We start from the raw sequence: 24728 nt of genomic DNA, 5'->3' as shown, positions 1-24728 counted from the left end.
GTGCAGTGGAGTAATGCAGTTGTGAATCAAGCCCGCTATTGTTTTTGAACTGAAACACCCTGACAGAGAAAAAAACTACGAGGAGTCCAGTGGCAGCTTAGAGACGAACAGATTTCTTTGGGCATAAGCTTTCGTGGGTAAACCCCCCCGAACTTCTTCAGAGGGAAAAAAAACGGTTTCAAATGAAATGAGAAGAGGTGTGTGAACTCATATTACAGGTTTGAGATATATAAATAGTTCAAAAGGTTCATAACACCTCAAACTCTGTAAGATTTGCTCAGGCCTACTGAAGATGAACAGTGTAACTCTACACAGCTATGTAGATAGGTACTGTATTATCTACTTCTCCAGCCTCTTTCATCTGTTGTTGTTATTCCTTATTTGTCTTTCTGTGCAAGCAGTAGCTGGAAGGAAAGGCTTTCATACCCTTTGTAATTCTGGACACAAAAAATATAGGTATGCCTAGAGTAAAGAAAGGTAACTGTCTGACATTTAATCTTCATGGAGACTGACAAGAAGAGGAGAGCTAACGTTCTGTAGTATTTTTAGTTTGATATTCTGTGATGCTTTATTGATCATCACCAACGTCCATCACTGTGTATAACGATAACTGCTTCAGAGGCAGAAAAGAGGAGATTGAATGAGGCCTTCAGGACTGTCAGCTTCTTGCTGATGGATCTGTCAATAGTTACTGTTCCCTCATCCCTTTGCCACTGTGAGCTTCTTGAATGTTCTTGCATGTTGACAAGAGTTTTGCAAGTCAATGGGAAGAGGAGTATTTCTCCAGTGAATTGTCACTCTCTGATCTTGGTGATTTCTCCTGTGAAAGGAGTGGAGAGAGGATGCTTTGCCTGTAAAAAGGGGTTTTATGGAGGACGAGGCAGGAAGCTGTGTGAATTAGCTCATTTTCAATGTTTCCACTAGTTTATTGGACTGTTTTTTTTTTTTTTTAAATGAATTGTTTTGTGAGCGTACTCCTGGTGAAAAGTGCTCGATTGACAGCACTGAAGAAGACCAAAGCCCTCTGTTAATCCACATAATAGGTCTGTATCGTACCATTTAGTAGCAGTTCTGTGCTCTGTGTGAAGTGAGTAAGTGGTACCAGTCCCACTTCTCTAGTGGGCATTGAGCAGGTGTACACACTACAAAAAGAAGTATCAGAATTTGGCACCCTTGTTAGCATTCTCAACAGAGAAGTCAAAGAATGAATGAAGAGGGGTAAAGTGGAAACTGACCCAGCCTCTAACTCCTAGGGTCAGTTTCATACTGAAGACCTAGAGGTAACATCCTAAATCATTACTGGCCATGTGCGTGCACATATATTCAATTAGCATGCACACAGAGTGATATTTGTGCATGCCTATTAAGGGTGCAGAACTATATGGGTATGATTGTGCATGTCTGTGTGTAACAATTATGCCCTTGCCTTGTACTCTCAAGTGTCAGTTTAGGTTAACAGAATTTTGTACAGGGATTTAATAAGTGACAGAACCAAGTGCTAAAACTACGTTCTGCCATTACTGTTCCCACTGAAGACAAATAAAAAGGAGACTTTCACAAACAGAGTTAGCAAATGAACTAGTAGAAACAGAAAGAGCAGGATGTTAAGTAGAAACACCTTTTAGGCTGCAAACAACTCTGCATTTAAACTCCACTGCAAGGACACTTCCCGTGTAATTTTTTCACTTGAAAAGGCACTCTCTTCCCTTGAGCTTTTTAGAAACACTTGTAATCTTTCACAGCCAGAATTTCAGTTGCTGTAATTTTCTAAACTTTCTACATTTCCCTTCTCCGTTTCTTTGTTACAGATGATGATTTTTTTCATGAACTTCCAGAAACCTTTCCATCTGATCCTCCAGAGCCTCTGCCTCATTTCCTCATTGAGCCTGAAGAAGCTTACATCGTAAAAAACAAACCTGTGAACTTGTACTGCAAAGCCAGCCCTGCTACCCAGATCTATTTCAAGTGCAACAGTGAATGGGTTCACCAGAAGGACCATGTGGTGGATGAGCGAGTAGATGAAACTTCTGGTGAGGCATTTGTGTTTTTTCACCATGTCATTGGGGGTGCTATTATTGGGTTTGATTCTCATTTACACTGGCGGAGCGGTGTAAAATGGACTTAGTGTAAAATGAGAATGAGGCCCAACTGTGTGCTAATTTTAAAAGACTCATAGGGTATGTCTACACTACGGAATAAGGTCGAATTTATAGAAGTCGTTTTTTTAGAAATCGGTTTTATATATTCGAGTGTGTGTGTCCCTACAGAAAATGCTCTAAGTGCATTAAGTGCATTAACTCGGCGGAGTGCTTCCACAGTACCGAGGCTAGCGTCGACTTCCGGAGTGTTGCACTGTGGGTGGCTATCCCACAGTTCCCGCAGTCTCCCCTGCCCATTGGAATTCTGGGTTGAGATCCCAATGCCTGATGGGGCTAAACCATTGTCGCGGATGGTTCTGGGTACATATCGTCAGGCCTCCCTTCCCTCCCTCCCTCTCTCCGTGAAAGGAAGGGCAGACAATCGTTTTGCGCCTTTTTTCCTGAATTACCTGTGCAGACGCCATACCACGGCAAGCATGGAGCCTGCTCAGGTAACTGTCACCATATGTCTCCTGGGTGCTGGCAGACGCGGTACGGCATTGCTACACAGTAGCAGCAACCCATTGCCTTCTGGCAGCAGACGGTGCAATACGACTGGTAGCCGTCCTCGTCGTGTCCGAGGTGCTCCTGGCCACGTCGGCTGGGAGTGCCTGGGCAGACATGGGCGCAGGGACTAAATTTGGAGTGACTTGACCAGGTCATTCTCTTTAGTCCTGCAGTCAGTCCTATTGAACCGTCTTATGGTGAGCAGGCAGGCGATACGGATTGCTAGCAGTCGTACTGTACCATCTTCTGCCGGGCAGGCAAGAGATGAGGATGGCTAGCAGTCGTACTGTACCATCTTCTGCCGAGCAGCCATGAGATGTGGATGGCATGCAGTCCTTCTGCACTGTCTGCTGCCAGCCAAAGATGTAAAAGATAGATGGAGTGGATCAAAACAAGAAATAGACCAGACTTGTTTTGTACTCATTTGCTTCTCCCCCTCCCCTGTCTAGGGGACTCATTCCTCTAGGTCACACTGCAGTCACTCACAGAGAAGGTGCAGCGAGGTAAATCTAGCCATGTATCAATCAGAGGCCAGGCTAACCTCCTTGTTCCAATAAGAACAATAACTTAGGTGCACCATTTCTTATTGGAACCCTCCATGAAGTCCTGCCTGAAATACTCCTTGATGTAAAGCCACCCCCTTTGTTGATTTTAGCTCCCTGAAGCCAACCCTGTAAGCCGTGTCCTCAGTCGCCCCTCCCTGCGTCAGAGCAACGGCAAACAATCGTGCATCTGAGTTGAGAGTGCTGTCCAGAGCGGTCACAATGGAGCACTCTGGGATATCTCCCGGAGGCCAATACCGTCGAATTGTGTCCACAGTACCCCAAATTCGAGCCAGCAAGGCCGATTTAAGCGCTAATCCACTTGTCAGGGGTGGAGTAAGGAAATCGATTTTAAGAGCCCTTTAAGTCAAAATAAAGGGCTTCATCGTGTGGACGGGTGCAGGTTTACATCGATTTAATGCTGCTAAATTCGACCTAAAGTCCTAGTGTAGACCAGGGCATAGTGATTTCTCCAACTAAACTGCTGCTCACTACTCCACAGAACTGGCTTCCTTGCTCACTTCTCTAATTCGGTCCATTCCAGATTACTTACAATGTAGTCACACTAGGGGAGCACAGTGTTAGACAAGTTCTGAGGAGCTTTTGGAGCACTCTTATGTTGAAGGTTTAAAAGGGGAGAATATGGAAAAAGGAGAAATTACGGTTAGCCTCAGGCAAAGAAATAATGGGAAGATACAATATTCCCCCAGCCAGGAACAACGTACTGACTCCAGAGCATGCAACTGGCTGCTGTTCCATTATATTCTGCTGCCTGCTACATTGACTTGGTACTAGAGAGACCTGTAGTAAATTAGGAAGAAATGAAAGAAAGAGGCTAAATGTCCAATCCTAATCTAATCAATGCCAAAACTCCCATTGACTTCCATGGAAGATTAATAGGGCCCTCAAAATATAAAGGAAACAAAGAGGCTTAAAAACTTGAGCTATAAACAAGCCCATGTCAAAGATGTGATTGTCCCAGTTTGGAAAGACTGGTAATCCAATAAGGTTCGAGTCACGTGCAAGGGAGAGAAATGGGGCTTATTGCTGTCTTGATGGCTATGAAAAATAACTGAATATCAAGCAAGAAAGTAGCTTTCATTTGGGAATTGCACCACCACTTGGTCTAATTATTCAGAAAAATAACTCCACCAGATGTCTTGAAAGTCTCATGTGACCTGGGTTTTATTTGTTTCAGCTCATTTATTTGCGCAGAGTTCAAAAGCATATGCTTTTAACCGCACTGTAGTTCTCTCAGCTTGAGAAAGAGAAAGATAATTTGGGTTGCGGGGAAGGTTGCAGAAAGGAGAATCAGGAAAAAAAAGCTTTTGGCTATGTTTGACTGTTAGTTGTAATAGGATCTTCCAACAGGTTGCAATGTGACTGTATGGGAAGAAGACTGGAAGAGGGGAATACTTCTGTTACTTAGTACATCTCCTAGTTTCATCATTCATGTGAGACTGGGAATCCACTGGAATGAACTTTCCCTGGCTTTCAGTGGATTCAGTTTTCATTTCATTTCTTCCTTAAGCTTTATTAGCATTTACATTCAGAAACTGAATAATGCCTGTCATTGCTCATTCTGTAAAATGCAGTCCAGGGTCACTTTTTAGAATTATAGACCCGGTTCTCTTCTCAGTTACACTGAGGTAAATAAAGTGTAACTTCATTGAAATCAGTAGTGCTATGTCTGTGTAGGCAAGAGGAAAAAAACAATTCTAAATGTTTGTTTTTAAATTCCTGCTCTTAATTGCTTCTGATAGCAGGAGGAGAAAGAACACTTCTCATAAATATGCCAAATCTAGGTTAGTTTTCTTAATGAAGCAGTGGGTTTAAGGAAAATAACTGTAGACCATCTGCCTCAAATGATAAAACAAATCATTTCCTATTCTTCATTCAGGCCATGGGGTGGATGAGCACAGTAACAGTAGCAATATTCATTTGTACTCAGTCAACAAACCAAGCCAGCTTGTTGTGTCCAAATATATCTTTATGCTCATGAGTTCAGATTTACTGCTGCCGTGACACATGGAGGTAGAAATTGCATCTAGTAGTGCCACCTTTTTCTCCTGCACCCCAAATAGAAATGAGGAAATCCTTTTAACCATCCTACTTATGGCCCCTTTCTGGACAGCACCTACCACCCAACTGGGTTTGAACCGAGGAATGTAACAGGGCATTTGAACAGACTAAGAAGTCACTGCTATCTGCAAAGTTGAGTATACTTGGATCACAGGTTAGAAATACTGAGCTCAATATGACTATGCAGAGAAGAATCAGAGAAAATGAATCTGAAAATCCCCCAAACTTCTGTGGTATCCCAGCTCGTTAGCTGGAAAACCCATGAAAGTTAGCATGTGTCTAATGTTAACGTCATGTCTCAGCTATGCAGTTGGCGGAATCCTACCAAGTAAAGTGCCAGATGGGAAAAGGACCCAACATCTTCATTCCCAGGGCCTTCGCTAAAGGAAAAAAAACAACTATGACAAGATAGAAAAAGAGGGTCTGAGAATATCTGGAATTACAACATCTCTAGAAAAAGGAAAAGGAGTACCTGTGGCACCTTGGAGACTAACCAATTTATTTGAGCATAAGCTTTCGTGAGCTACAGCTCACTTCATCGGATGCATCCGATGAAGTGAGCTGTAGCTCACGAAAGCTTATGCTCAAATAAATTGGTTAGTCTCCAAGGTGCCACAAGTACTCCTTTTCTTTTTGCGGATGCAGACTAACACGGCTGCTACTCTGAAACCTAACATCTCTAGAGTTTCAGAATGGGAAGAAGTTTACATTGATTAGGGAAAATAGCTTCTATAAAAATGTTTGGACCAAATATGAGTAGTTGCTAGATTACAGTGAGAGATGGGCTCTGATGTTAACATGTTGTCTCTCTCCCATCAGTTCTAGATCATCAGTAAAAACACAGAAATTATGATGTGTTTATTCTGGTTGCTAATACAGGTGAAAAATCCTTTGCAACCTAATCCCATTTTCAAAATCTGATTTTGAAAGACTTTCTCAATGCTGCAAAAGAAATTGCAGCAGAGAATGTAAATGTCCCTATCTTAAAAGAAGGTATAGCTGAAGGCTGTGTGAATGTTCTAAATGATGAAGAACAGCCTAAACCACTTCCGAAAAATGAGCTCACAGTAATGAGAGATTCTACCTTGTGGAATTTCTGCAGGGGGCTACCGAAATCTTGCAAATCAGATTGTTAGTACAATTGCATAATAGCCACACTGGAATTGTTGAAATGAAAGCTGTCCTCAGAATCTGGATTTTGCAGCCAAGTTTAGATATGGACATAAAGTGTGATATGTCTGCTGTCACATCCTACCATCATTGGAAATGGGACTGAGAACCCCTGGAAGAGAATTCGTATTGATTTTGCAGGCAAGGGAAAACAAAATGCTTGAAGTAGCCAGAAGTCAGGGCTGGCCTTACCATGAGGCTAACTGAGGTGGCCGCCTCAGGTGCCAGATTGTGGGGGAGGGGAGGAGGCACCTAGGACCCAGGGTGTAGAAAATTGTTCCTGCTGCTGATGCCTATGTAGTCTCTCTGCTCTAGATGCACAGAGATGGTGGAGTGCTGTGCTGAAGGAAGGAGGGCACAAGAGACATAACAGGCAGGCAGGAGAAAAGGTGAGAGGGAATAACAGAAAGCAGCAGGAGCTGCATGGAGAAAGATTTGATTATTCAAACAGATATAAATGCCAGTGTTTACTATGCAGACAAGAAAAGTTACATTGTCTGTTCAGGCATTTGAAAGTTAAGTATTACTTAAAATTTTTGAACAATGCATTTTAAGTTGTTAGCAGAGCAGAACAGGAAGAAGGCAGAATTGAGACCTTTCAAAGTTTTGACCCAAGCAAGGGGGTGTGGGGGCATCATTTGAGCTCCCCGCCTCAGGTGCCAAAATGTTGTGGGCCGGTCCTGCCAGAAGTAATAGGTTTAGATAATATCACCTCTTGCAAAGCCATTGAAGAGACTTGTCTGGAGCTGGTTGACTTTGAGAAAAAGTTGTATGAGACAATGGGCCTCAGTTTATTTCTGAGGAATGATAGACATGCCTAAAGAAGAATATACAATCATTAAACATACTAGATCAGCAGCTTAGTAGCCTGCATCCATCAGGCTAGCAAAGAGCTTCGCCCATTCAAGTGTCATTGAGTCACTGCATTGATTACACCACATTTGGGACTATTTAGCCTCTGTTAGTATCCTCCACTGGTGTAGTAAATTCTAACCTAGGAGATATTGTTAACTTCTTGGTTTGCTCAAATGGTGGGCTATATTTGTCCGGCCAAACCCTAAGAACTGTCCCCCTACCTTTTTTCCCCCCGTAACATAATTTAATTAAGGTCATTACTCCAAACAGGTTAGATAGACACCTTCCATAAAGCCACATTGTGTCTTTGAGTAGATATGCGGTTGGGGAGAATGCCAGGATCATGTAGCAGCAGATGTCCCCCTATTCCATGTGCCAGGGAGCCTCAGAGAGGAATTTTGTCTCCCTGGGGCAATTCAGTTCTCCAACACAACTAACAGTTGGTCAATGCCACAATGAAGCCTATAATAATGAACCCGAGCTCAAAAGGATTTCAGTTATATAACATTTTTATTCTGGATGCTGCTTGAGTTTCATCCTTCATCCTTCCGTGTCAGTCATAGGACCCAAGTGACTGAGACGTAGGCACATTTCTCTTTGCTGTGGTTCTGCCATGCTATCCCCCAAACAACGAGCAGGAAAGCCCTGCTGAGTTGTTTCTAAAATGCCATCTGAGAACCACATTTTCCCTCTTAAGTCCTCTTATAGCAAAGTAATGACAAGGAGAACAAGACAGAAAGGTAATGAAATGTGGAAGCAAAATAATAAAGTGTAATCATGCACTCTTTACTGTAAAAAAAAGTATTCAGAGTACTGAGAAGAGAGAAGAAAATGAAATAAAGGTGTAATGCTAAAGGTATTTGGTGTAGTAACTTATCTTCCAATTAAAAGGTAAAATGTTGGGAGAGAGAAATAAGTTTTCAGCTGTCCATGGACTCCGAAGCTTTGGAAACACTGTGAATGAAACTTGTGCAAAATCAGTTGTGCATCTCCCTGGTATGGGAAATTTGTTTAGCATTCATAAACACAAAGGCTGCACAGCATGTGCCAGGTGGTACACCAGCAGTGACACAGGATGCAGAATCAGGGTGCAATCCTGCTCCTAACAAAGAGAGTTGCTGGAAAGAAATAGTAAATGGTGTAGGAGGGTTAATTATTTTAAGAGAAAAAGAAACATTTGTATCTCTTTTCTGTGTAATTGAGGAAGTTGTTATTATGAAGTTGGGATATTATGTAGGTGCATTGCACCATGGAGTATTTTAGAGCAGTAAGTAAAGCATCAGTAGTCTCAGAGAGTATGCATATGGACGCTGCCAATCTCCATAGGAACTATTGCAACTGGTCAGAGACACTAAGAACAGTAAAAGGTGACAGGATGTTCTAGACCAAAGTGGTTCCCAAACTTTAACGACCTGTGAACCCCTTTCACTAAAATGTCAAGTGTCACGAACCCCCTCCTAAAAATGAATATTTCCAGGGATTTTCTCCTTTATCTGAGTATAAATTATAAAAGCAGTGATCTTGGAAATATAAAATGTGTTTTTATGACATACTTATTACACACTATTTATTATTAATTATTTATCATGACAGTATTTTTATTACATTATGAAAACAGCAACACTCTTCCAAGATCTCACTTTCGTAGCCTGTATCACTTTGAATAAGCCCATTATAAGACAAGGCTCCTATGTTTCATCAAGGAGTATCAGATGTGAAACAGCATGAAGATATTTAAGAAGCCAATTCAAAGAGTTCTTCCTACACAAGCATTCAGGTCTTTAGCAGTCCGGGCAAACAACACATGTTACAACAACACTTAAACTTGTTCTTTGTAATAATTTTAAAAACAATACTAGCTGCCTATTTAATTTTAAAAACAGCAAAAAATATCCACCTCCCTTTCCATTTCTTATAAGGAGTCTGGAAGTTTAAATCTCCTCAGTGTGATAGATATGCTTGCTTTGATCTGCTTAGCTCTTGGAAGTCCAGGGGCTCTGGGCTGCTGGCCCAGTGACAGCTTTGTCCGCTAGGGACAGCTCTGTCTGCCATTAGGGAATTTTTTCCCGAGAACCCCCTGTAACATTTCGTGACCCCAGTTTGGGAACCACTGATCTAGACTTATTTATTAAATTATATTAGCCTGGTAATAGAACTGTGCAAATACACTTAGAGTCGATCCCAAGAAAACAGAAGTGTCTTATCTGGAAGATCTTTGACCTCTGTTTTTGATCTTCAGCCCCATTGGAATTTTCTTCCTCTATTAAAAGTTAAGCATTTTTCTTAAAGATGTCCAAATGGGTGCTTTGTTATTCATCAGTGCTCAGCGTATCTGGCCTCATCATTTCATGTGTACAGGGAATGGCAAGCCAGAATGCGGTCCTTTTTTATGTTTTTACTGAAGTATTTTGATATTAACACAGAACAAAATCAAATATATTATAGTGAACATTGGTGATATTTTGTTTTAAAGAGAGAAGATGAAAGTAGGAAGAAGGGCATATATGTAATGTTATGAGCTACTATCAAAGAAAGGAAACAGATACTGCAGAACTAATGCTTTGGGGGGCAAGAAAATTTCATTGATACAGCACAGGAAGGGCAAGAGCATCAATAATCATTAGTGTGATTTGTGCACTTTTTTTTTTAACTATTATGCAACTGAAAATGATTGTGGATAAGGAATTGTTGGTGTGTTTGCTTTTTGTTTCCCATTTCTGCAGTACAGATAGCAGTGCAGATACACACACACTGAGTCTCTGGGACTTTACATCTTATATAGTGCTTTACATCTGTGCAAAGTGAGGTTAAATGCTACCAATCAAAATGGACTCTGCACTGCTATAAATGACTACACTGAATGCGCACCAGAAAAAAATCGGGCCCACAGAGAACTAACTTCTGGGTTTTTGCCCTTTTCAGTTTATATATATTTTTGAATGACTTCTGCAGAAATATCCAGAAATGCTATATAAACACTCTCTTGTTGTACATTGCAGTGCCCCTGATATACTCTTAGTCTTCCTCTCCTTCAACCAAGGAGAAAAGAACATTTGAAACCTTTATTTCCTAGTGCTGCAGCTGCTAACTAATAGGCACTTTAGGTCATTTAGCTAATGTTAGTGTTTTGCTGATGCATTCTCTTGCTCAGGTGCACAGGGAGAAGATGGCATATGGATTCTGTTTATCCCTTCTTCAGAGCTCACAAGAAGGAGCAAGGCAGAATAAGGACCTTTGAATGCTAGGCAGGGGATCCCTCAAACTTGCAGAGTGGAACTCACTGGCAGAGAGGAGGCATAATGAGTCTGAGGCAGGGGTGGCCAACCTGTGGCTCCAGAGCCGCATGCGGCTCTTTTGAGGTTAATTGCGGCTCCTTGCATAGGCGCTGTCTCCGGGGCTAGAGCTACAGACATTTACTTTGTTTTTTCTTTAATACATAATAATAATTAATAATAAAACCACACAAATGTTCCCCCCCCACACACACACACAAACATTTGAGAGTGCTATCACTTTAAATGTCACTCAAGCCTCCCTCTTCTTCCACATCACTCCCAGTAGCCATATAGGAACCTCTCATGAGGATGAAGATTGTGTGAGAATAAGCATCATTAGTACAATAAAAGCTTTATCTACTCCACAGCTTTTACAGCTTCAAAACCAGCTGCAGGGAACTTGGCCCTCTGCGGATGAAGACCAAGGTAGCAGCCAACAGCAAGACCCCTGTGGCCATTTTTCAAAGTGGAAAAAGCTTTCTACTTTTAGCTTGAATATAGTGAAAATAACACAACTGTACAGATAAAAAGTAGTTTTTAATGCTTCAGAATTAAGAATAGGGAATTGCTATGTTCTGAGAAACAAATTCAAGATGGTGGATGCTTTTGCAGGTGCAAAAGCAAACTTTACGCTACAAAAATCCCAAATGCTTCACACAGCAGGGGAAAATATAATAATAAAGCACTTTATAATTACTTCAGATAAATTAAGTTTTATGAGGTTGTGTGGATTAAGAACACTGGGCTGGATATTCCCTCCTGTGGCAGAAACTCACAAGAAGAGAGAGGCTTTCCTGGAAACCATATAAGGTCACTTCTTATAAAGTTCTTCCACACCCTATGCTGCAAGAAGAGGAATTTTCATTCATTTAGTGTGGGAAGAGGCTAAGGTCCTCAACCCTCACTGATTCCCAGAATCCAAAAGAAAGCAGAAGGCAAGCATGAGGATCCTAGAACTGTCTTCATTGCCTCCAGGTCCTTTCCTCTCTTGCAGACAAGTTTTCTGCCATTGCCTGTCCATTTCATATCTGTATCCTACAACGTCTTCATGGGGGCTAGCAGCCAATGAGGAGGAGTTAATGCTGCTTCTGTGAGGGGCAGTGGGATCCATGGGATAGGACACCGGACTGGGGAGTCAGAAGTCTTGGATTCTAAAGTAGACTTTGCTATTGACTCAGTGTGTCCTTGCGCAAATCACTCAACCGCTCTGTGGCTCAGTTTCCTCATCTGTAAAATGGGAATAATAATGCTTGCTCACTTGTGGAAAATGCTTTGGGAACCTATGGATAAAAGCCACTATTTATGTATTATTATTATTTTATTATTTTATTTAGTTGTTACAGCAGGGTTAACTTCCACTCAGCTATCTTCCCTGTCTGGTGTTCTCTGTCTCTGCTCCCTTGTTTGTCCAGCAGAGGGGGTGTATGCTGCTCTTCTCTCCGGCTGTGTTGTGGATTGGGTCCCTGATGTGCAGTAATGAGAGAACAAGTAAAGTTATTTTTGGTTAAGAAATGAGCTGCCTGGATTTTATCTCATTAATTTGAGCCATTTGAGGATGCCCACACTGATTATCTCCATGTCTTTTATCCCCTCCAGCTGTCAATTTTGCTACAGCCTACCTTCCTGTTGATCCCATCCAACTCCCAGTAGGGACCCTGTGACACTTCCACGCTCACCGCAGTCTCAAATTATCTACAAATCCCCAGCCCTCCTTGATTCTTTCCATTCAAAACTCTTGTTGCTGTTTTTGACTTGTTCTTCCCAATTTCTTGTGTGTTGGTTGTACTGGTGCTGGTTTAGCATCTTGAACATTTGGAGGTTTTAAGTGGGGTTGTTTGCACCACTGATTGAGGGTGTTAGATTTGTCAGGGCTGAGGGGCAATGATTTATTGAAAGGGATTGTGTTTTCATTTGGATTTAGTGCTTTGTGATGTGCTTTGACTAAGGCGTCAACGAAGAGTTGAAACCATGGGTCTCAAGCTGGGCACCCGGAAAAATGGAGGCAAGCAAAATTTCTGGATACTTCTGAAAATTTTCACATATATAACCCAAAAGGTCTATTTCACCTTTCAGTGGTTTGATTCTCTGGACCAAATTCTGCACTGACTTACATCCCATGCAGTCCCACTGTCACCACTATGCTGCCTTTTCACACCCCCACCCCTCGCTGTGATAATTCTTTTATCTCCTACAAACTAAAAAATATCTCTTGTTGGTCAGGAGGTGGCGCTCTCACTGTTAGCCTGGCCAAGACCTGAGAACACTATGGATGTGGGAACAGGCAGTAAATTCTCAGAGCCACTGCATATCTATCTGGTGAAAGTCACTTAACTTGACAGTGCACTGGACAAAAGAACCTTTGAAAGCAGCTGCGTGTCCTTTGTTTATTGTTTGTTGTTTCTTTCTTTTTAAGTTCTCAAGATTTCTAAGTCGACTGTGAAATGCAATCCCTAACTGCCAAAAGAAAAAAATGGTGATTTTACACTTCTCCCCCCTGCCCTGTTCTGCCACATCATGGACTAAGAAAAAGGACAACTACTCAGAAAGGCTCCCCTGTGACTCCTTGTGCCACGTTGTTGATTGTCCTTATTCCCACAACATCTATAACAGCCACTGAACTGTGACACTGCAACAAGATCATGGAAATAAGGCACTTGTACATCAGTACACTTCTCAAAACTCACTGAAATTAGGTGGGGGGTGTGTGTGTACACGGTCACCCCAAACTGAAAGAACCTTGGCATATATACATACCTTTTGTGAGGAAAAAAATCACATTTATTTTTAATCTTCCCTTCCTTGGTTACACGAACGCAATGTAAACATGCTTTTCAAAATTCAGAAGCTCTCTGTTGGCTTCACAGATGGCTGCAGTTCAATAGTTGTTTGTTTGTTTATTTTTTTCATGATTTCCTCAGCCTCTTCTTGCAAAGTGCTAAACAGCCATTATGCCTTTTGCCTGCACATTGAGATTCATCTGTAGGCTCGAAACTGCCTCAAAAGTGCTTCAATTTTACATGAGCACTAAGCTGGGGACTGGGAAGCATTACCCAGTGCTGAAGGCCCAGATCATTAGAAAGAGCGTGTAAATCTTCTGAACCAGAAATAAAAAGTGCATAGATTTTCTTTGTGAAGTCTCAACTACAGCTTTATGTAAAACATGAACCTCTGGCAGGTTTTTTTTCTAGCCTCTAAAAAAAAAAACACCACTGTCACACACGCCTCAACCACAGAAAAAGCATTGGGCTTTCTGTCAAGACCTGGAGTAACTAATACAGTCACTCTCTGTCATGCCTTTCCCTCTGAACATCCCCTCCCCTATGCTCCCTTTTAGTGGTACCAGTCCGTCAAAGTATTGCTAAGGGACCACCAAATGTGACCGCGGTGACTGCTGAATGACAGGAAGCCCTGAGCTGCTATGGCTTGACACAAATGCAGATGTGTTCATGGACGAGGGCCCTATATTATTTCAGAAATTATAGATTCCAATGTAAGTATAGATGAACAATTGTACTGAAATTTCTGGAGAGATAAATTGTAGTAGGATTATTAATTTGCACCAAGGAGGGGGAAGAAACCCAAAAAGCATGAGCATATGGCACTAAATGTGTGAGAGAATCACTCATTTTTGGTGCATTTTGTAGACATTTTGTACAAGTGGGGTGGAACTGGAAATTGTCTCCATAGAAGGATTTTTGTTGTGTATTTCCTTTGTGTGTGAAAATATTTTTAACAGCAAGAATAGCCAGCTCAATGTTGTTTTAAAGATATACCAGCTCATATGTCTGCTGAGGGGAAGGGGTGTGTGTTACTGGGGCTCTTCTACAGCTACCGCAAATGTGCAGTAAAACCTGAACCTTCAAATTCTACACCTGTCTGCACAGACAGTCCCCGGCAGCTAAATTGGTGCAGGTTTCCTGCACAAGGGGGAGGAAGCAAGATTTGGAGAGGGGATGCAAGAAAAGGAGGGCACTTACCACCAGAGAATCAGGTGCTACGCTAGCCACAGGACAGGCGTAGCCTCTGCAGAGCATCTCCAGAGCCACTCTGTGACCTGAGGAGAAAGGATTCCTTTCCACTTTGCCTCTGAACATATATAGAGTCCACTCCCGCTACTTGGCCTCTGGATTAGGATTAGAATTTGTGCTTGAGTTTAGAATTTGTGCCTCTGTGTTCTAGGTAGACTGTGCGTGAGATCATGATGATAATAAAATTGTATATATTCCTCTCTTTGATCATGATATCATATAATATTCCTCTCTCTGGTCTTCTGTAGCAGTCCAGATATGTGGATAAAGTTCCTCTCTGCCCGCAGGCAAAGACAGTACAGTTAGATCTTTTGATGATATCATCCCCTTTAGACGCAGGGTGTTCTTGGCTCCCAGAGCCCGTTACCTCTGTCTCGAGCAGGTGGAGCGTCATAACCTTTTAGGGTGACCAGATGTCCCGATTTTACAGGGACGGTCCCGATTTTTGGGTCTTTTTCTTATATAGGCTATTACCCCCCACTCCCGTCCCGATTTTTCACACCTGCTGTCTGGTCACTCTATTACCTTTGGAGCTGAGAGAAAGGCATGAGCACAGAAAAGAATGCAACAGGCCTCATAGGCCTAATAGCATTTCTGCCCAGGCACTGGTGTGCAGCTGCCTCCACAATACCACCGGATGCACTGGCACCTGATACTGCCCTCACAAGGAAAAGCTGAATGAGATCCAGCTGCTCTCTTAGATCCTCCAGAGGGATTTCAGTCCAAACTCTGCCTCAGAGTCTGTGGGGCTTATGAAAACTGACTTTAAGGCATTCAGGGAAAAGGGACTAAGCTAAGAAATAGAGAGAAAGTGAATCTCCTCTTTCCAGCAGCCTTCCACCTTGTGATACCCTCTCAGAGAAGGACCAGTTACCAGTGATCCTCAGGCTACTTCCATTACAGAAAGGGAGTCCCTACGGAACAAGAAGGATAGGGGGAGAGCCACAGGGATGATGAGGGCCAGGGGCTGATCAGGAAATGCCTGATCCCCACCCACAAGGGAAACAGGAATTCAGGTTCTTCCAGGGTTTACTTCACCTGCTAGCTCTTGGCTCTAACCGCCTTGCCTTCACTAGAATGTTTCTTCAAGTTAGAAGAAAAGGAGTACTTGTGGCACCTTAGAGACTAACAAATTTATTTGAGCATAAGCTTTCGTGAGCTACAGCTCACTTCATTGGATGCATGCAATGGAAAATACAGTGGGGAGATTTTATATACACAGAGAACATGAAACAATGGATGTTATCATACACACTGTAACGAGAGTGATCAGGTAAGGTGAGCTATTACCAGCAGGAGAACGGGCTGGGGGGGGGGGTGGAGCTTTTTGTAGTGATAATCAAGTTGGGTCATTTCCAGCAGTTGACAAGAACATCTGAGCAACAGTGCTGGGGGCAGGGAATAGTTTTACTTCGTGTAATGACACATCCATTCCCAGTCTTTATTCAAGCCTAAGTTACTTGTGTCCAGTTTGCAAACTAATTCCAATTCAGCAGTCTCTCGTTGGAGTCTGTTTTGGAAGTTTTTTTGTTGAAGAATTGCAACTTTTAGGTCTGTAATCGAGTGACCAAAGAGATTGAAGTGTTCTCCGACTGGTTTTTGAATGTTATAATTCATGACATCTGATTTGTGTCCATTTATTCTTTTATGTAGAGACTGTCCAGTTTGCCCCATGTACATGGCAGAGGGGCATTGCTGGCACATGATGGCATATATCACATTGGTAGATGTGCAGGTGAACGAGCCTCTAATAGTGTGGGTGATGGTGATTAGGCTCTATGATGGTGTCCCCTGAATAGATATGTGGACACAGTTGACAACAAGCTTTGTTGCAAGGGTAGGTTCCTGGGTTAGTGGTTCTGTTGTGTGGTGTGTGGTTGCTGGTGAGTATTTGCTTCAGGTTGGGGGGCTGTCTGTAAGCAAGGACTGGCCTGTCTCCCAAGATCTGTGAGAGTGATGGATCGTCCTTCAGGATAGGTTGTAGATCCTTGATGATGTGTTGGAGAGGTTTTAGTTGGGGGCTGAAGATGACGGTTTTCTGTTATTTTCTTTGTTGGGCCTGTCCTGTAGTAGGTAACTTATGGGTACTCTTCTGGCTCTGTCAATCTGTTTCTTCACTTCAGCAGGTGGGTATTGTAGTTGCAAGAACGCTTGATAGAGATCTTGTAGGTGTTTGTCTCTGTCTGAGGGGTTGGAGCAAATGCGGTTGTATCTTAGAGCTTGGCTGTAGACAATGGATCGTGTGGTGTGGTCTGGATGAAAGCTGGAGGCATGTAGGTAAGCATAGCGGTCAGTACGTTTCTGGTATAGGATGGTGTTTATGTGACCATCGCTTATTAGCACCGTAGTGTCCAGGAAGTGGATCTCTTGTGTGGACTGGTCCAGGCTGAGGTTGATGGTGGGATGGAAATTGTTGAAATCATGGTGGAATTCCTCTAGGGCTTCTTTTCCATGGGTCCAGATGTTGAAGATGTCATCAATGTAGCACAAGTCGAGTAGGGGCATTAGGGGACGAGAGCTGAGGAAGCGTTGTTCTAAGTCAACCGTAAAGTTCAAGTTAGCTGACTCGAGTTAAGAATGCACCTTTCTTCCTAGTGAGGATAAGGCTACAGAGGGCAAAACCATAGCTGGAAGCTATTCATTTAAAAATCTGAGCTAATAGTTACAGAAAATTGTTTGCAGTATTCACCTAGTTCCTCTGGGTGCCATTTGCCCAGCAGCCATTACTGGGAAGTCAGAAAGAGCAGATGCATGCAATGACAGGGTGCATGGTTGTTGGAGGGGTTTTAAGTCACTTAGCTTTATTTATTTATTTATTTCTAAATATTTTTATTTCTTATTTCTTTGTTGTAAAGATTGCAGTTGATGGGTTTAGAAAACGAAGTATACAAGAGGCTTGCCGTCATCTCTGTCCCAACAAAATGCAGAGATATCCTTTTTTCTCAGCAAGAGTCATTATATTTGAAGCAGTCCTATTTGTGCTCAGCCTATTTATTAATTTTTGAAACACCAGACACCGTACTTTGGTGCTTTGAAGTACTTTGAAGCGTTTGAACAGAGTCATTCTATGGCTGTGAGAGATCCATCTCTGAAAGCTTGTAAACAAGTTTCCATCGTCACAGAGTATTGATTTAACTTATTTATTATAAAAATATTTCATTGAGTAAAATTATTCAGGCCCCCCCTTCCAAAAATGGACTGTTTACTGAGTCTGTGACTGAACAGTACGTCAGATAGATATTCTGAGTCACCACTAAGTGAAAATGTTGCCCGTACTCTGCTTGAATCACTAAGTTTTACCATAGGAGACCAAATGTAGTAACAAGCACTAGGTGAACCTTTTATTAAGTACATCTGCAGTCCTATCACTTTGGGTTGTGCTCTTGGCCAGTTTGATAAGATAGGGAAAAATCTGACTTTTTTGGATAAGGCATAAAGCTGATTCTGAGTAACTGCCAATTATAAATGCTATTGGACTCTTAGTTGGAGCTGAACTAATATGGATGAAATCCTGGCCTCATTGAAGCAATTGCAGAACTCTTATTGACTTCAGTGGGGTCATGATTTTCACCCGTGCAGGCAGCTATGAGACATCATAGTCTAGTGCTAGTGGCTAGAACAGGGATCTGGGGAACAGAGATCTGGGGAACAGAAAACAGGGGTTCTGTTACAGGCGTCGGCACTGATTTATTTTGTGACCTTGAGCAAATCCCTTTATCTTACACTGTGTCATTTTCATCGTCTGTGAAATGCAGATGTACATATTTACACACTGTTGTAGTGCACCTTAAGATCTTTGGTTGGAAGGCACTTTGTAAGTGCAAGGTATTACTAACATAGTTATTTAGAATGCACGTATCACACAATATTTCCTCGCCCCAGGCATGGTGGGTGACAAGTTGCTGTCTCCTGGGAGATGCATTCTCTGGCATATTTGATTACTAATTGAAGTATCTCTTGGCCAATTGAAAGCACAAAAACACAAAAGAGAATCCATTAACAGAAAAAATTACACGTACAGATTCTCACAATTTGGAAACCGAGTTTATACTTGCAGCTGAACACACACACATACACACACACATTAATATCAAATTTTCCATGTACCTTAAATAACATCAAAATAAGTTTTGGCACAAAGGAGCCCTGTAGAGTGCAGATATTAACCCTGCTCACCTGGACACATTCTGTGCTGGATAATTAAATTTTGCTTTGCTGAAATTTCTCTTAGACTTTCAAGTTAATACGGTATTCTTCATTGCCCATCCTAAACTATTGTATAGGGTTGTTGTGCCCGATAAAGCAGTTATTGGGTTTCACCACAGGAGTGAATGAATTTTAGTGGTGGGCACAGTGAGATATATAAAATAGTGTCGGTGATATATATACTGCTATGGAAATCATTAGGAGTTTGTCCGTTTAATTCAATGGGCGCAAAATAGAACCCATTAATTGTTATTACAGTTACTAATTATGTAATACCATAATATTATATGATTACATGACATTTATGGACATTGAAAAAATGAGGTGTAGCTCCTGCCTTTGAATCGACCCATAGTTTACTTAATCAGTTAATATATTATGTTAAGCACTTTGGGATCATCAGAATGTGTCTTTGCTAGACTGTGTATCTAGAATGCAAGTTATAGTAAAGGGCTGTGTCTATAATAATTCCCTCCCTGCTGTCCCTTTGCTCCAGGAGGGAAAGTGATTAGCTGTTCTCCTCTACCAGCTGCAAATGATTATCCCTCCAACCTCCTGTGCTCACTTAGCTGTACCACTCAGCAGTTAGGCAGATTTAGCCAAGGCTCCATCTATTCTGTGCCTCTTCCCACCCATTCCCCACCCACAGATGTCAAAGTAAACAGTGTAGGAATGTAAGGAAAGGTCTATCTCTTTCACTCGCTTGCATGGGTGTGTAGTCCAAGTTACAATCCAGCCCAGAAGAAGTATAATTTTCCATTAAAATGTGATAAGAGGCATGTAGTGCTGGTGAATAGTGCTAGATTGACAGCCCTGAAGATTGAGGCCTTCTCTTAATTCACAGAACTGGTGTAAAACAGGCACCTTCAGTGCTAGTTGTCCTTAACCTCCTCTTCAATATGCCTCAGTCCTCACCTGGAGGGACAACCTGAAGGAGTTAGAAGGTTGTTCAGTCCTGGGGATCTCTTCTGAAAGTGCCAAAGTGATGCCAATTAATGCCAGTTTCAGACTTGCCAAGTGCACTATGTTTCTTTTCAGGCTAGAGGTGTTTGGCCCTTTCTACAGGGAAGTTCCAGAAATGTAATGGATTTTTCTGATGGCAGGCTCAGTGCTGTGTGTGGGCGGATTTTATATGAAATCTGAGTGATTGGTGTGTGTAAATATCCCTGAAACTAAACAGTTCCAAAGTCATCTTCTCTTTCCCAGATTTCTCTCATAATTTAAATTATCCAAATCCACAAGGTAGAATTCTAAGCAAGCATTTCTCTCCTTTTCCTTGTTCTCCCTTCTGAACTTTTTCATTTTCTTTTATTTCAGTTTCAAAACTTTGAGCAGTTCTTGGGGCTCCCTTGCAATTTTTCAAGTTGTTTATGGAGGTCAGAGATCAAATACTTGTGAACTGAAAATGGGAAGGCATGTTTTTTATGGATCCATTTCTTTCTGATGTACATTCATAAGATGTCATTAGCACTTCTTATACAAAACTGATTCAAATGGCTTGACTTTCTACTTTGACTTCTCACTTTAGGGCTCCACACTACCACCACCCTGCTGCAAGTTGGGGGTGGTAATGGGTCACAACACCTACTCATTCGAGGATGGCTGCATCCAAGGTCTAGGTAGCCTGCACAGGGGTAGAAGTGTATATTCCCCTTATGTCCCCAGGTGGGCATGTAGGCCAAGGGATAAACCCCAAAGGAGGAGATAGTACAAGCAAAGATTCCCCCTCCCCACCGATCATCTTATTTCTATTTATTGCCATGAAAGAGAGTAGGAGCTATACTGTAACCACAGCAGGGAAGCTTTTAATAAAGATGGTATCTTTATTTATTGAATTTACCTACAGTGTAAGGAACCTATCATACCATCTAGCTGCCCACAAATGCATTCAGTTATCTCCCTACAATTGGGTTTGTTATTGCATAACTATAAAATAGGAAGGCATCTGCTTCTGGTGGTTAATGTTTGAATTTATGCAAATATATTAATTTATGCAAATTTTCAATTTACTGGAATTTTGTCAGGCTATTGGCAGATATGCAGTTGTGAATGGGGTTTTATTCTGTGATGTGGATACCTGTATGCTGGGAACTTGACTGAAACTATCAACTCATTTCACAGTAGAAATGAAACATCTGTGGGATGGTAACATGTTTCAGTTATTACTGATGCGGGGTGGATTTGAATTGGTGACCTAGAGGTGTCCGTAAGCAACTACCAGTCATTCGAACTATCGAATCCTCCTTTGTGTGTAGTGTATGTGGCAGAGACACAGTGGAAAGTGTTTCAAAATGGCTTCTAATTTTGCGCTCACAAGTATGTGCATCCGTATGTAGTCAGGCAGCTAGACATAGAATTGCATACCCAAACAGGCACACTCAGAGTCTGTGAGAGCAAATATAGAAGCCCTCTAAAAATGGGCTATAAAGTGTGTGATGTGGAGCAAATTCTACGCTGACTTGTATCCCATGCAATTAGTGAGGTTGCATGAGGTGTAAATCCGTGCACAAGTTGGCCCGGTGTGAGTATGAAGGCTGGGTTAACTTTAAACCAGGATATGTGTAGTTCTGTAAAAACCAAAGCACTAAGAAAGCAGCAAGGGATGAAGAGAAAATTTAGTTTATTCTACTGTTTCTGTCAGTCTCTGGGTCTCATACAGTGTTTAATGGGACGTTGTCAGGATTTAACATCCACATTTTGACCTCCCTTAAAAGTTACATTGCAAATCAACTGAGTCCTTAGAACGACATTTGTAATGCAGAAGGTGGCTCATGAGGAACGTTATGAAATGAATTCAATCTGTTTCCTGTGACTGAATAGTAGAAGCACCTACAGTAGTGGTAAGATCAAGATCTCTCTTAGAAGTCCTTCTCTCAAGGTTATCATGCTATAATTATTCTCCGGTGAGGTTTTTAAGCAGTACAGTACTGGGTGAATGTACAGAAACTGTACCAGGCCTTCTGTGGGATCTATATAGCATCATTTCAGCATGATAATAGGTCAGCTGCTGTCTGAGATACCTCAAATTAAATGTTTCCTAAAACAATTAGAAAGTGCGACCGTGGTAGGGATTATTTTTTACGTGACACCAATAGGATTCTGACCAGTCACAACACAGAGGAAAATTACCCCATTCCTAGTTGTATGACCCTACAGCCAGATTCTGCCACCTTTTCTTAGGTCGAGTGGTACTTTACTAGGTAAGACATTCCTTTTCAATCACTGAGACTCCTTGTGAAATGAGGCAGTACTGAGCATGAGTAAGGGCAAGGCCAGCAGAATCAGACCCTTACAGTCTGTGAAAGTTCAGGAGGAATCATGCAGGGTCACCTTCTGCCAGACATGCCAACTCTGTGAATTAATCGTGAGAGATGCGATTTCAAAGTAAAATGAAGCCTGACTCATGACTCGGGATAGAATACTCAAAGGTCAGGATTTCTTGACCTTTGAGAGTTCTATCCTGAGATCATGAGTCAGTGTTAATAATTTTACTCAGAAATCGCTGTCAGCCCCAGTGGCTGGGGCTCCTGCTGCCAGTCAGCCCCAGTGCTTACTGACACAGTTTAGTACCTTACACCAGAAGTAATCAGTGTGGTTCCTAATGGAGTAAGGTGCTACTTAGCAAAAATTAAGTGTGTCAGAATCTGGCCCATAAATTTCTACATTCACTGTCTATACATATAGCATATCGCCCCAGCTGATGTCTCAGAAACTGATTTGATCTTCTATATATTCTAGAAAAAATGTTTAGCTTAGAGACGACGTAACCATATGGTGATACTGTATTTATGATCACACGCTTTTAAGCAATAAGACACGAACAGAAAATGTGCTTCGAGATGGCTACCACACAATTTCTGAGACCAAAAGACTTCAAACAACCTGAAGCCTGTGAGCAATTCAGTTAGTCCCAGAAAAGCAGTGCCTAGACTAGCTTGTTGTTGTTAAATGGAGAATGTATTCAGAACCCAGAGATAAAAGTTATGCCATTATGTATTTAATGGATGTTATTGACATGATGTATATTTCATATCTTCAACATATCAGAAAACTGCATTTGCATCCAGAATTTTAAGTCCGTTTTGTAATCATTATTAACCAGTACTGTCCTTTAATTTTAAGACTACTTGCTTTAGCCCTATAGTAACCTAACTCTCTGCTCCATCAAATTCCATTATAATCAGCCTCTTTGTAAAAACATAATATTGTAACTGCTAGGCTCTCGAGGCTATAAAAAGTGGAAATGGACTGAAGTGAGAGATCTTTAGACTAGCAGCAGTTGCACTGTGAAAACATAACCTGTTTTGGGCACATCCTGTACATAAAAGCTATTTTTCCCTCATAGACAGGACAATGAACAGCCCTGGACCACTGTTGGAGACAATTGAGCTCTTCAAAGCAAAGCAGTTTTCGAAGGTGGTGTTTGCCACATTTCCAAATATATATGCCGTATTTTGTTTTTACTTCGTCTAAGTACAGCAACCAAATTTTGAGTGTTTAGTTTCAAGGAGAAAAGCTAGTATGTCTTTTCCTCAAAATAGCTTATAATTTCCTGGGCAAACATGTCAAAGATAAGGAAATTAAAAAGATAGTAGGCTATATAATACCTAGCAGGAAAATGCATCTGATTATAAAAAGTTCCTACCAAAAATCTGTATGATATTTTGTGCTTCAATTCCTGTTGTTGTTTTTTATGATGTTACGTTGTTAACCGAGTTTTGGATGGAAAGAGTGTGCAGCATAAATGACAGTATACAAATGTGCACAAATATTAATTAATCATCACCTTCCTGAATAGAGCCTCTATGAGGCTGAAGGCAAAATCAAGGGTTTGCTTGGTTTCCAGAGCATTCAGTGCGCTCTGTGCTGTACAATTGGGAACATTCATGTTATGAATATCACCTTGTAATTCATGTTGTAAGAGGCTGGGGGGTAGCTGGCCTGAAAGTCTGTGTTCAGCGGAAAGACGCATAACCCTGTGTTAGTTACTCAGTGATGGGGACAAAGTATGCACACTAAGATCAAGTATCTTTTAATTAAATTTCCTGGCATTACAGTAAGGAAAAAGAGAATCAGTCACGCTATACAACATATTTGTATGTGAGGTTTATATACTTAAGGTCCTTTGTTGGACGACATTTTAGAAATGATGATTTTTTTTATGGATGGACACACTCTACAAGTTTATTGAGACTTTGGCATCAGCAACACAGTGCAACTATGTTAAAAAGTGGTGCATAGATTTCCCCCTCCCCCCCCCATACCTTGACTGCCATTTTAAAACTGAAGAGAAGAGCATTTTCACAGGGTTGGTGAATTGTAAGGGTGGGATCATGCAAAACATGGAGTATGTCAATTGGTGTTAAAAAGTCAGCATCTAACCAACAGGTATTGCAGTAGTATCTGAGATACCACAATATTTCCTTGTACTTAGAATAGGCAAAAATGTTGCACATTAGATAGCACTGTGTGGTAACCGGGTAAATGCTAGGTTTGTAATGGCAGTGACAGGTTATCATCACTGTTGTTGTCATTGCAGATTTTTGAGGATTGCATTATGAGAGGGTATGTGGGAAGGTATGTTTTAGGGGGCAATGCAGAGCGCAGCGGTGTGCAATACTGTAGTGTAGAGTACACCCTTGTAGTGTAGAGTATACCGCTTACAATAATTATACTGTGAGGTTTGAGACCATTAGTGTAGACAACTGTTCTGTTTTTATGAGGGGTGTAGCCACGGTGCTGTGCACAATTAAGTGTTAGAGTGAACAAGAGTTGCTCCATTGGCACTTCAGTCCATCAGAATCCCCAAACAGGAGGATATTTTTTTTTTTAAAGGAGGAGACTTGTGTTTTTACACAGCTCCCAAGAGTGTAAGATGGGAAGCATGTTTCATATTAAAATTCTACTGTGCCATATCCTCACCTG

General features: G+C 41.6%; 1 protein-coding gene across 1 annotated transcript in view; it reads left to right on the top strand.

Annotated features, from left to right (window-relative positions):
• Nucleotides 1-24728, top strand: part of UNC5C (unc-5 netrin receptor C) — a 351092-nt gene that overhangs the window by 226377 nt on the left and 99987 nt on the right. The window contains exon 2 of the mRNA XM_077814388.1: nt 1809-2030. Within this exon, the coding sequence (XP_077670514.1) occupies nt 1809-2030 (222 nt within the window). The remainder of the gene's footprint in view (nt 1-1808; nt 2031-24728) is intronic.

Source organism: Eretmochelys imbricata, chromosome 4, assembly GCF_965152235.1.
Source record: "Eretmochelys imbricata isolate rEreImb1 chromosome 4, rEreImb1.hap1, whole genome shotgun sequence".
Lineage (NCBI taxonomy): Eukaryota > Metazoa > Chordata > Testudines > Cheloniidae > Eretmochelys > Eretmochelys imbricata.
The sequence above is the reverse complement of the archived record's forward strand: the minus strand, read 5'-3'. Positions and strand labels throughout refer to the sequence as shown.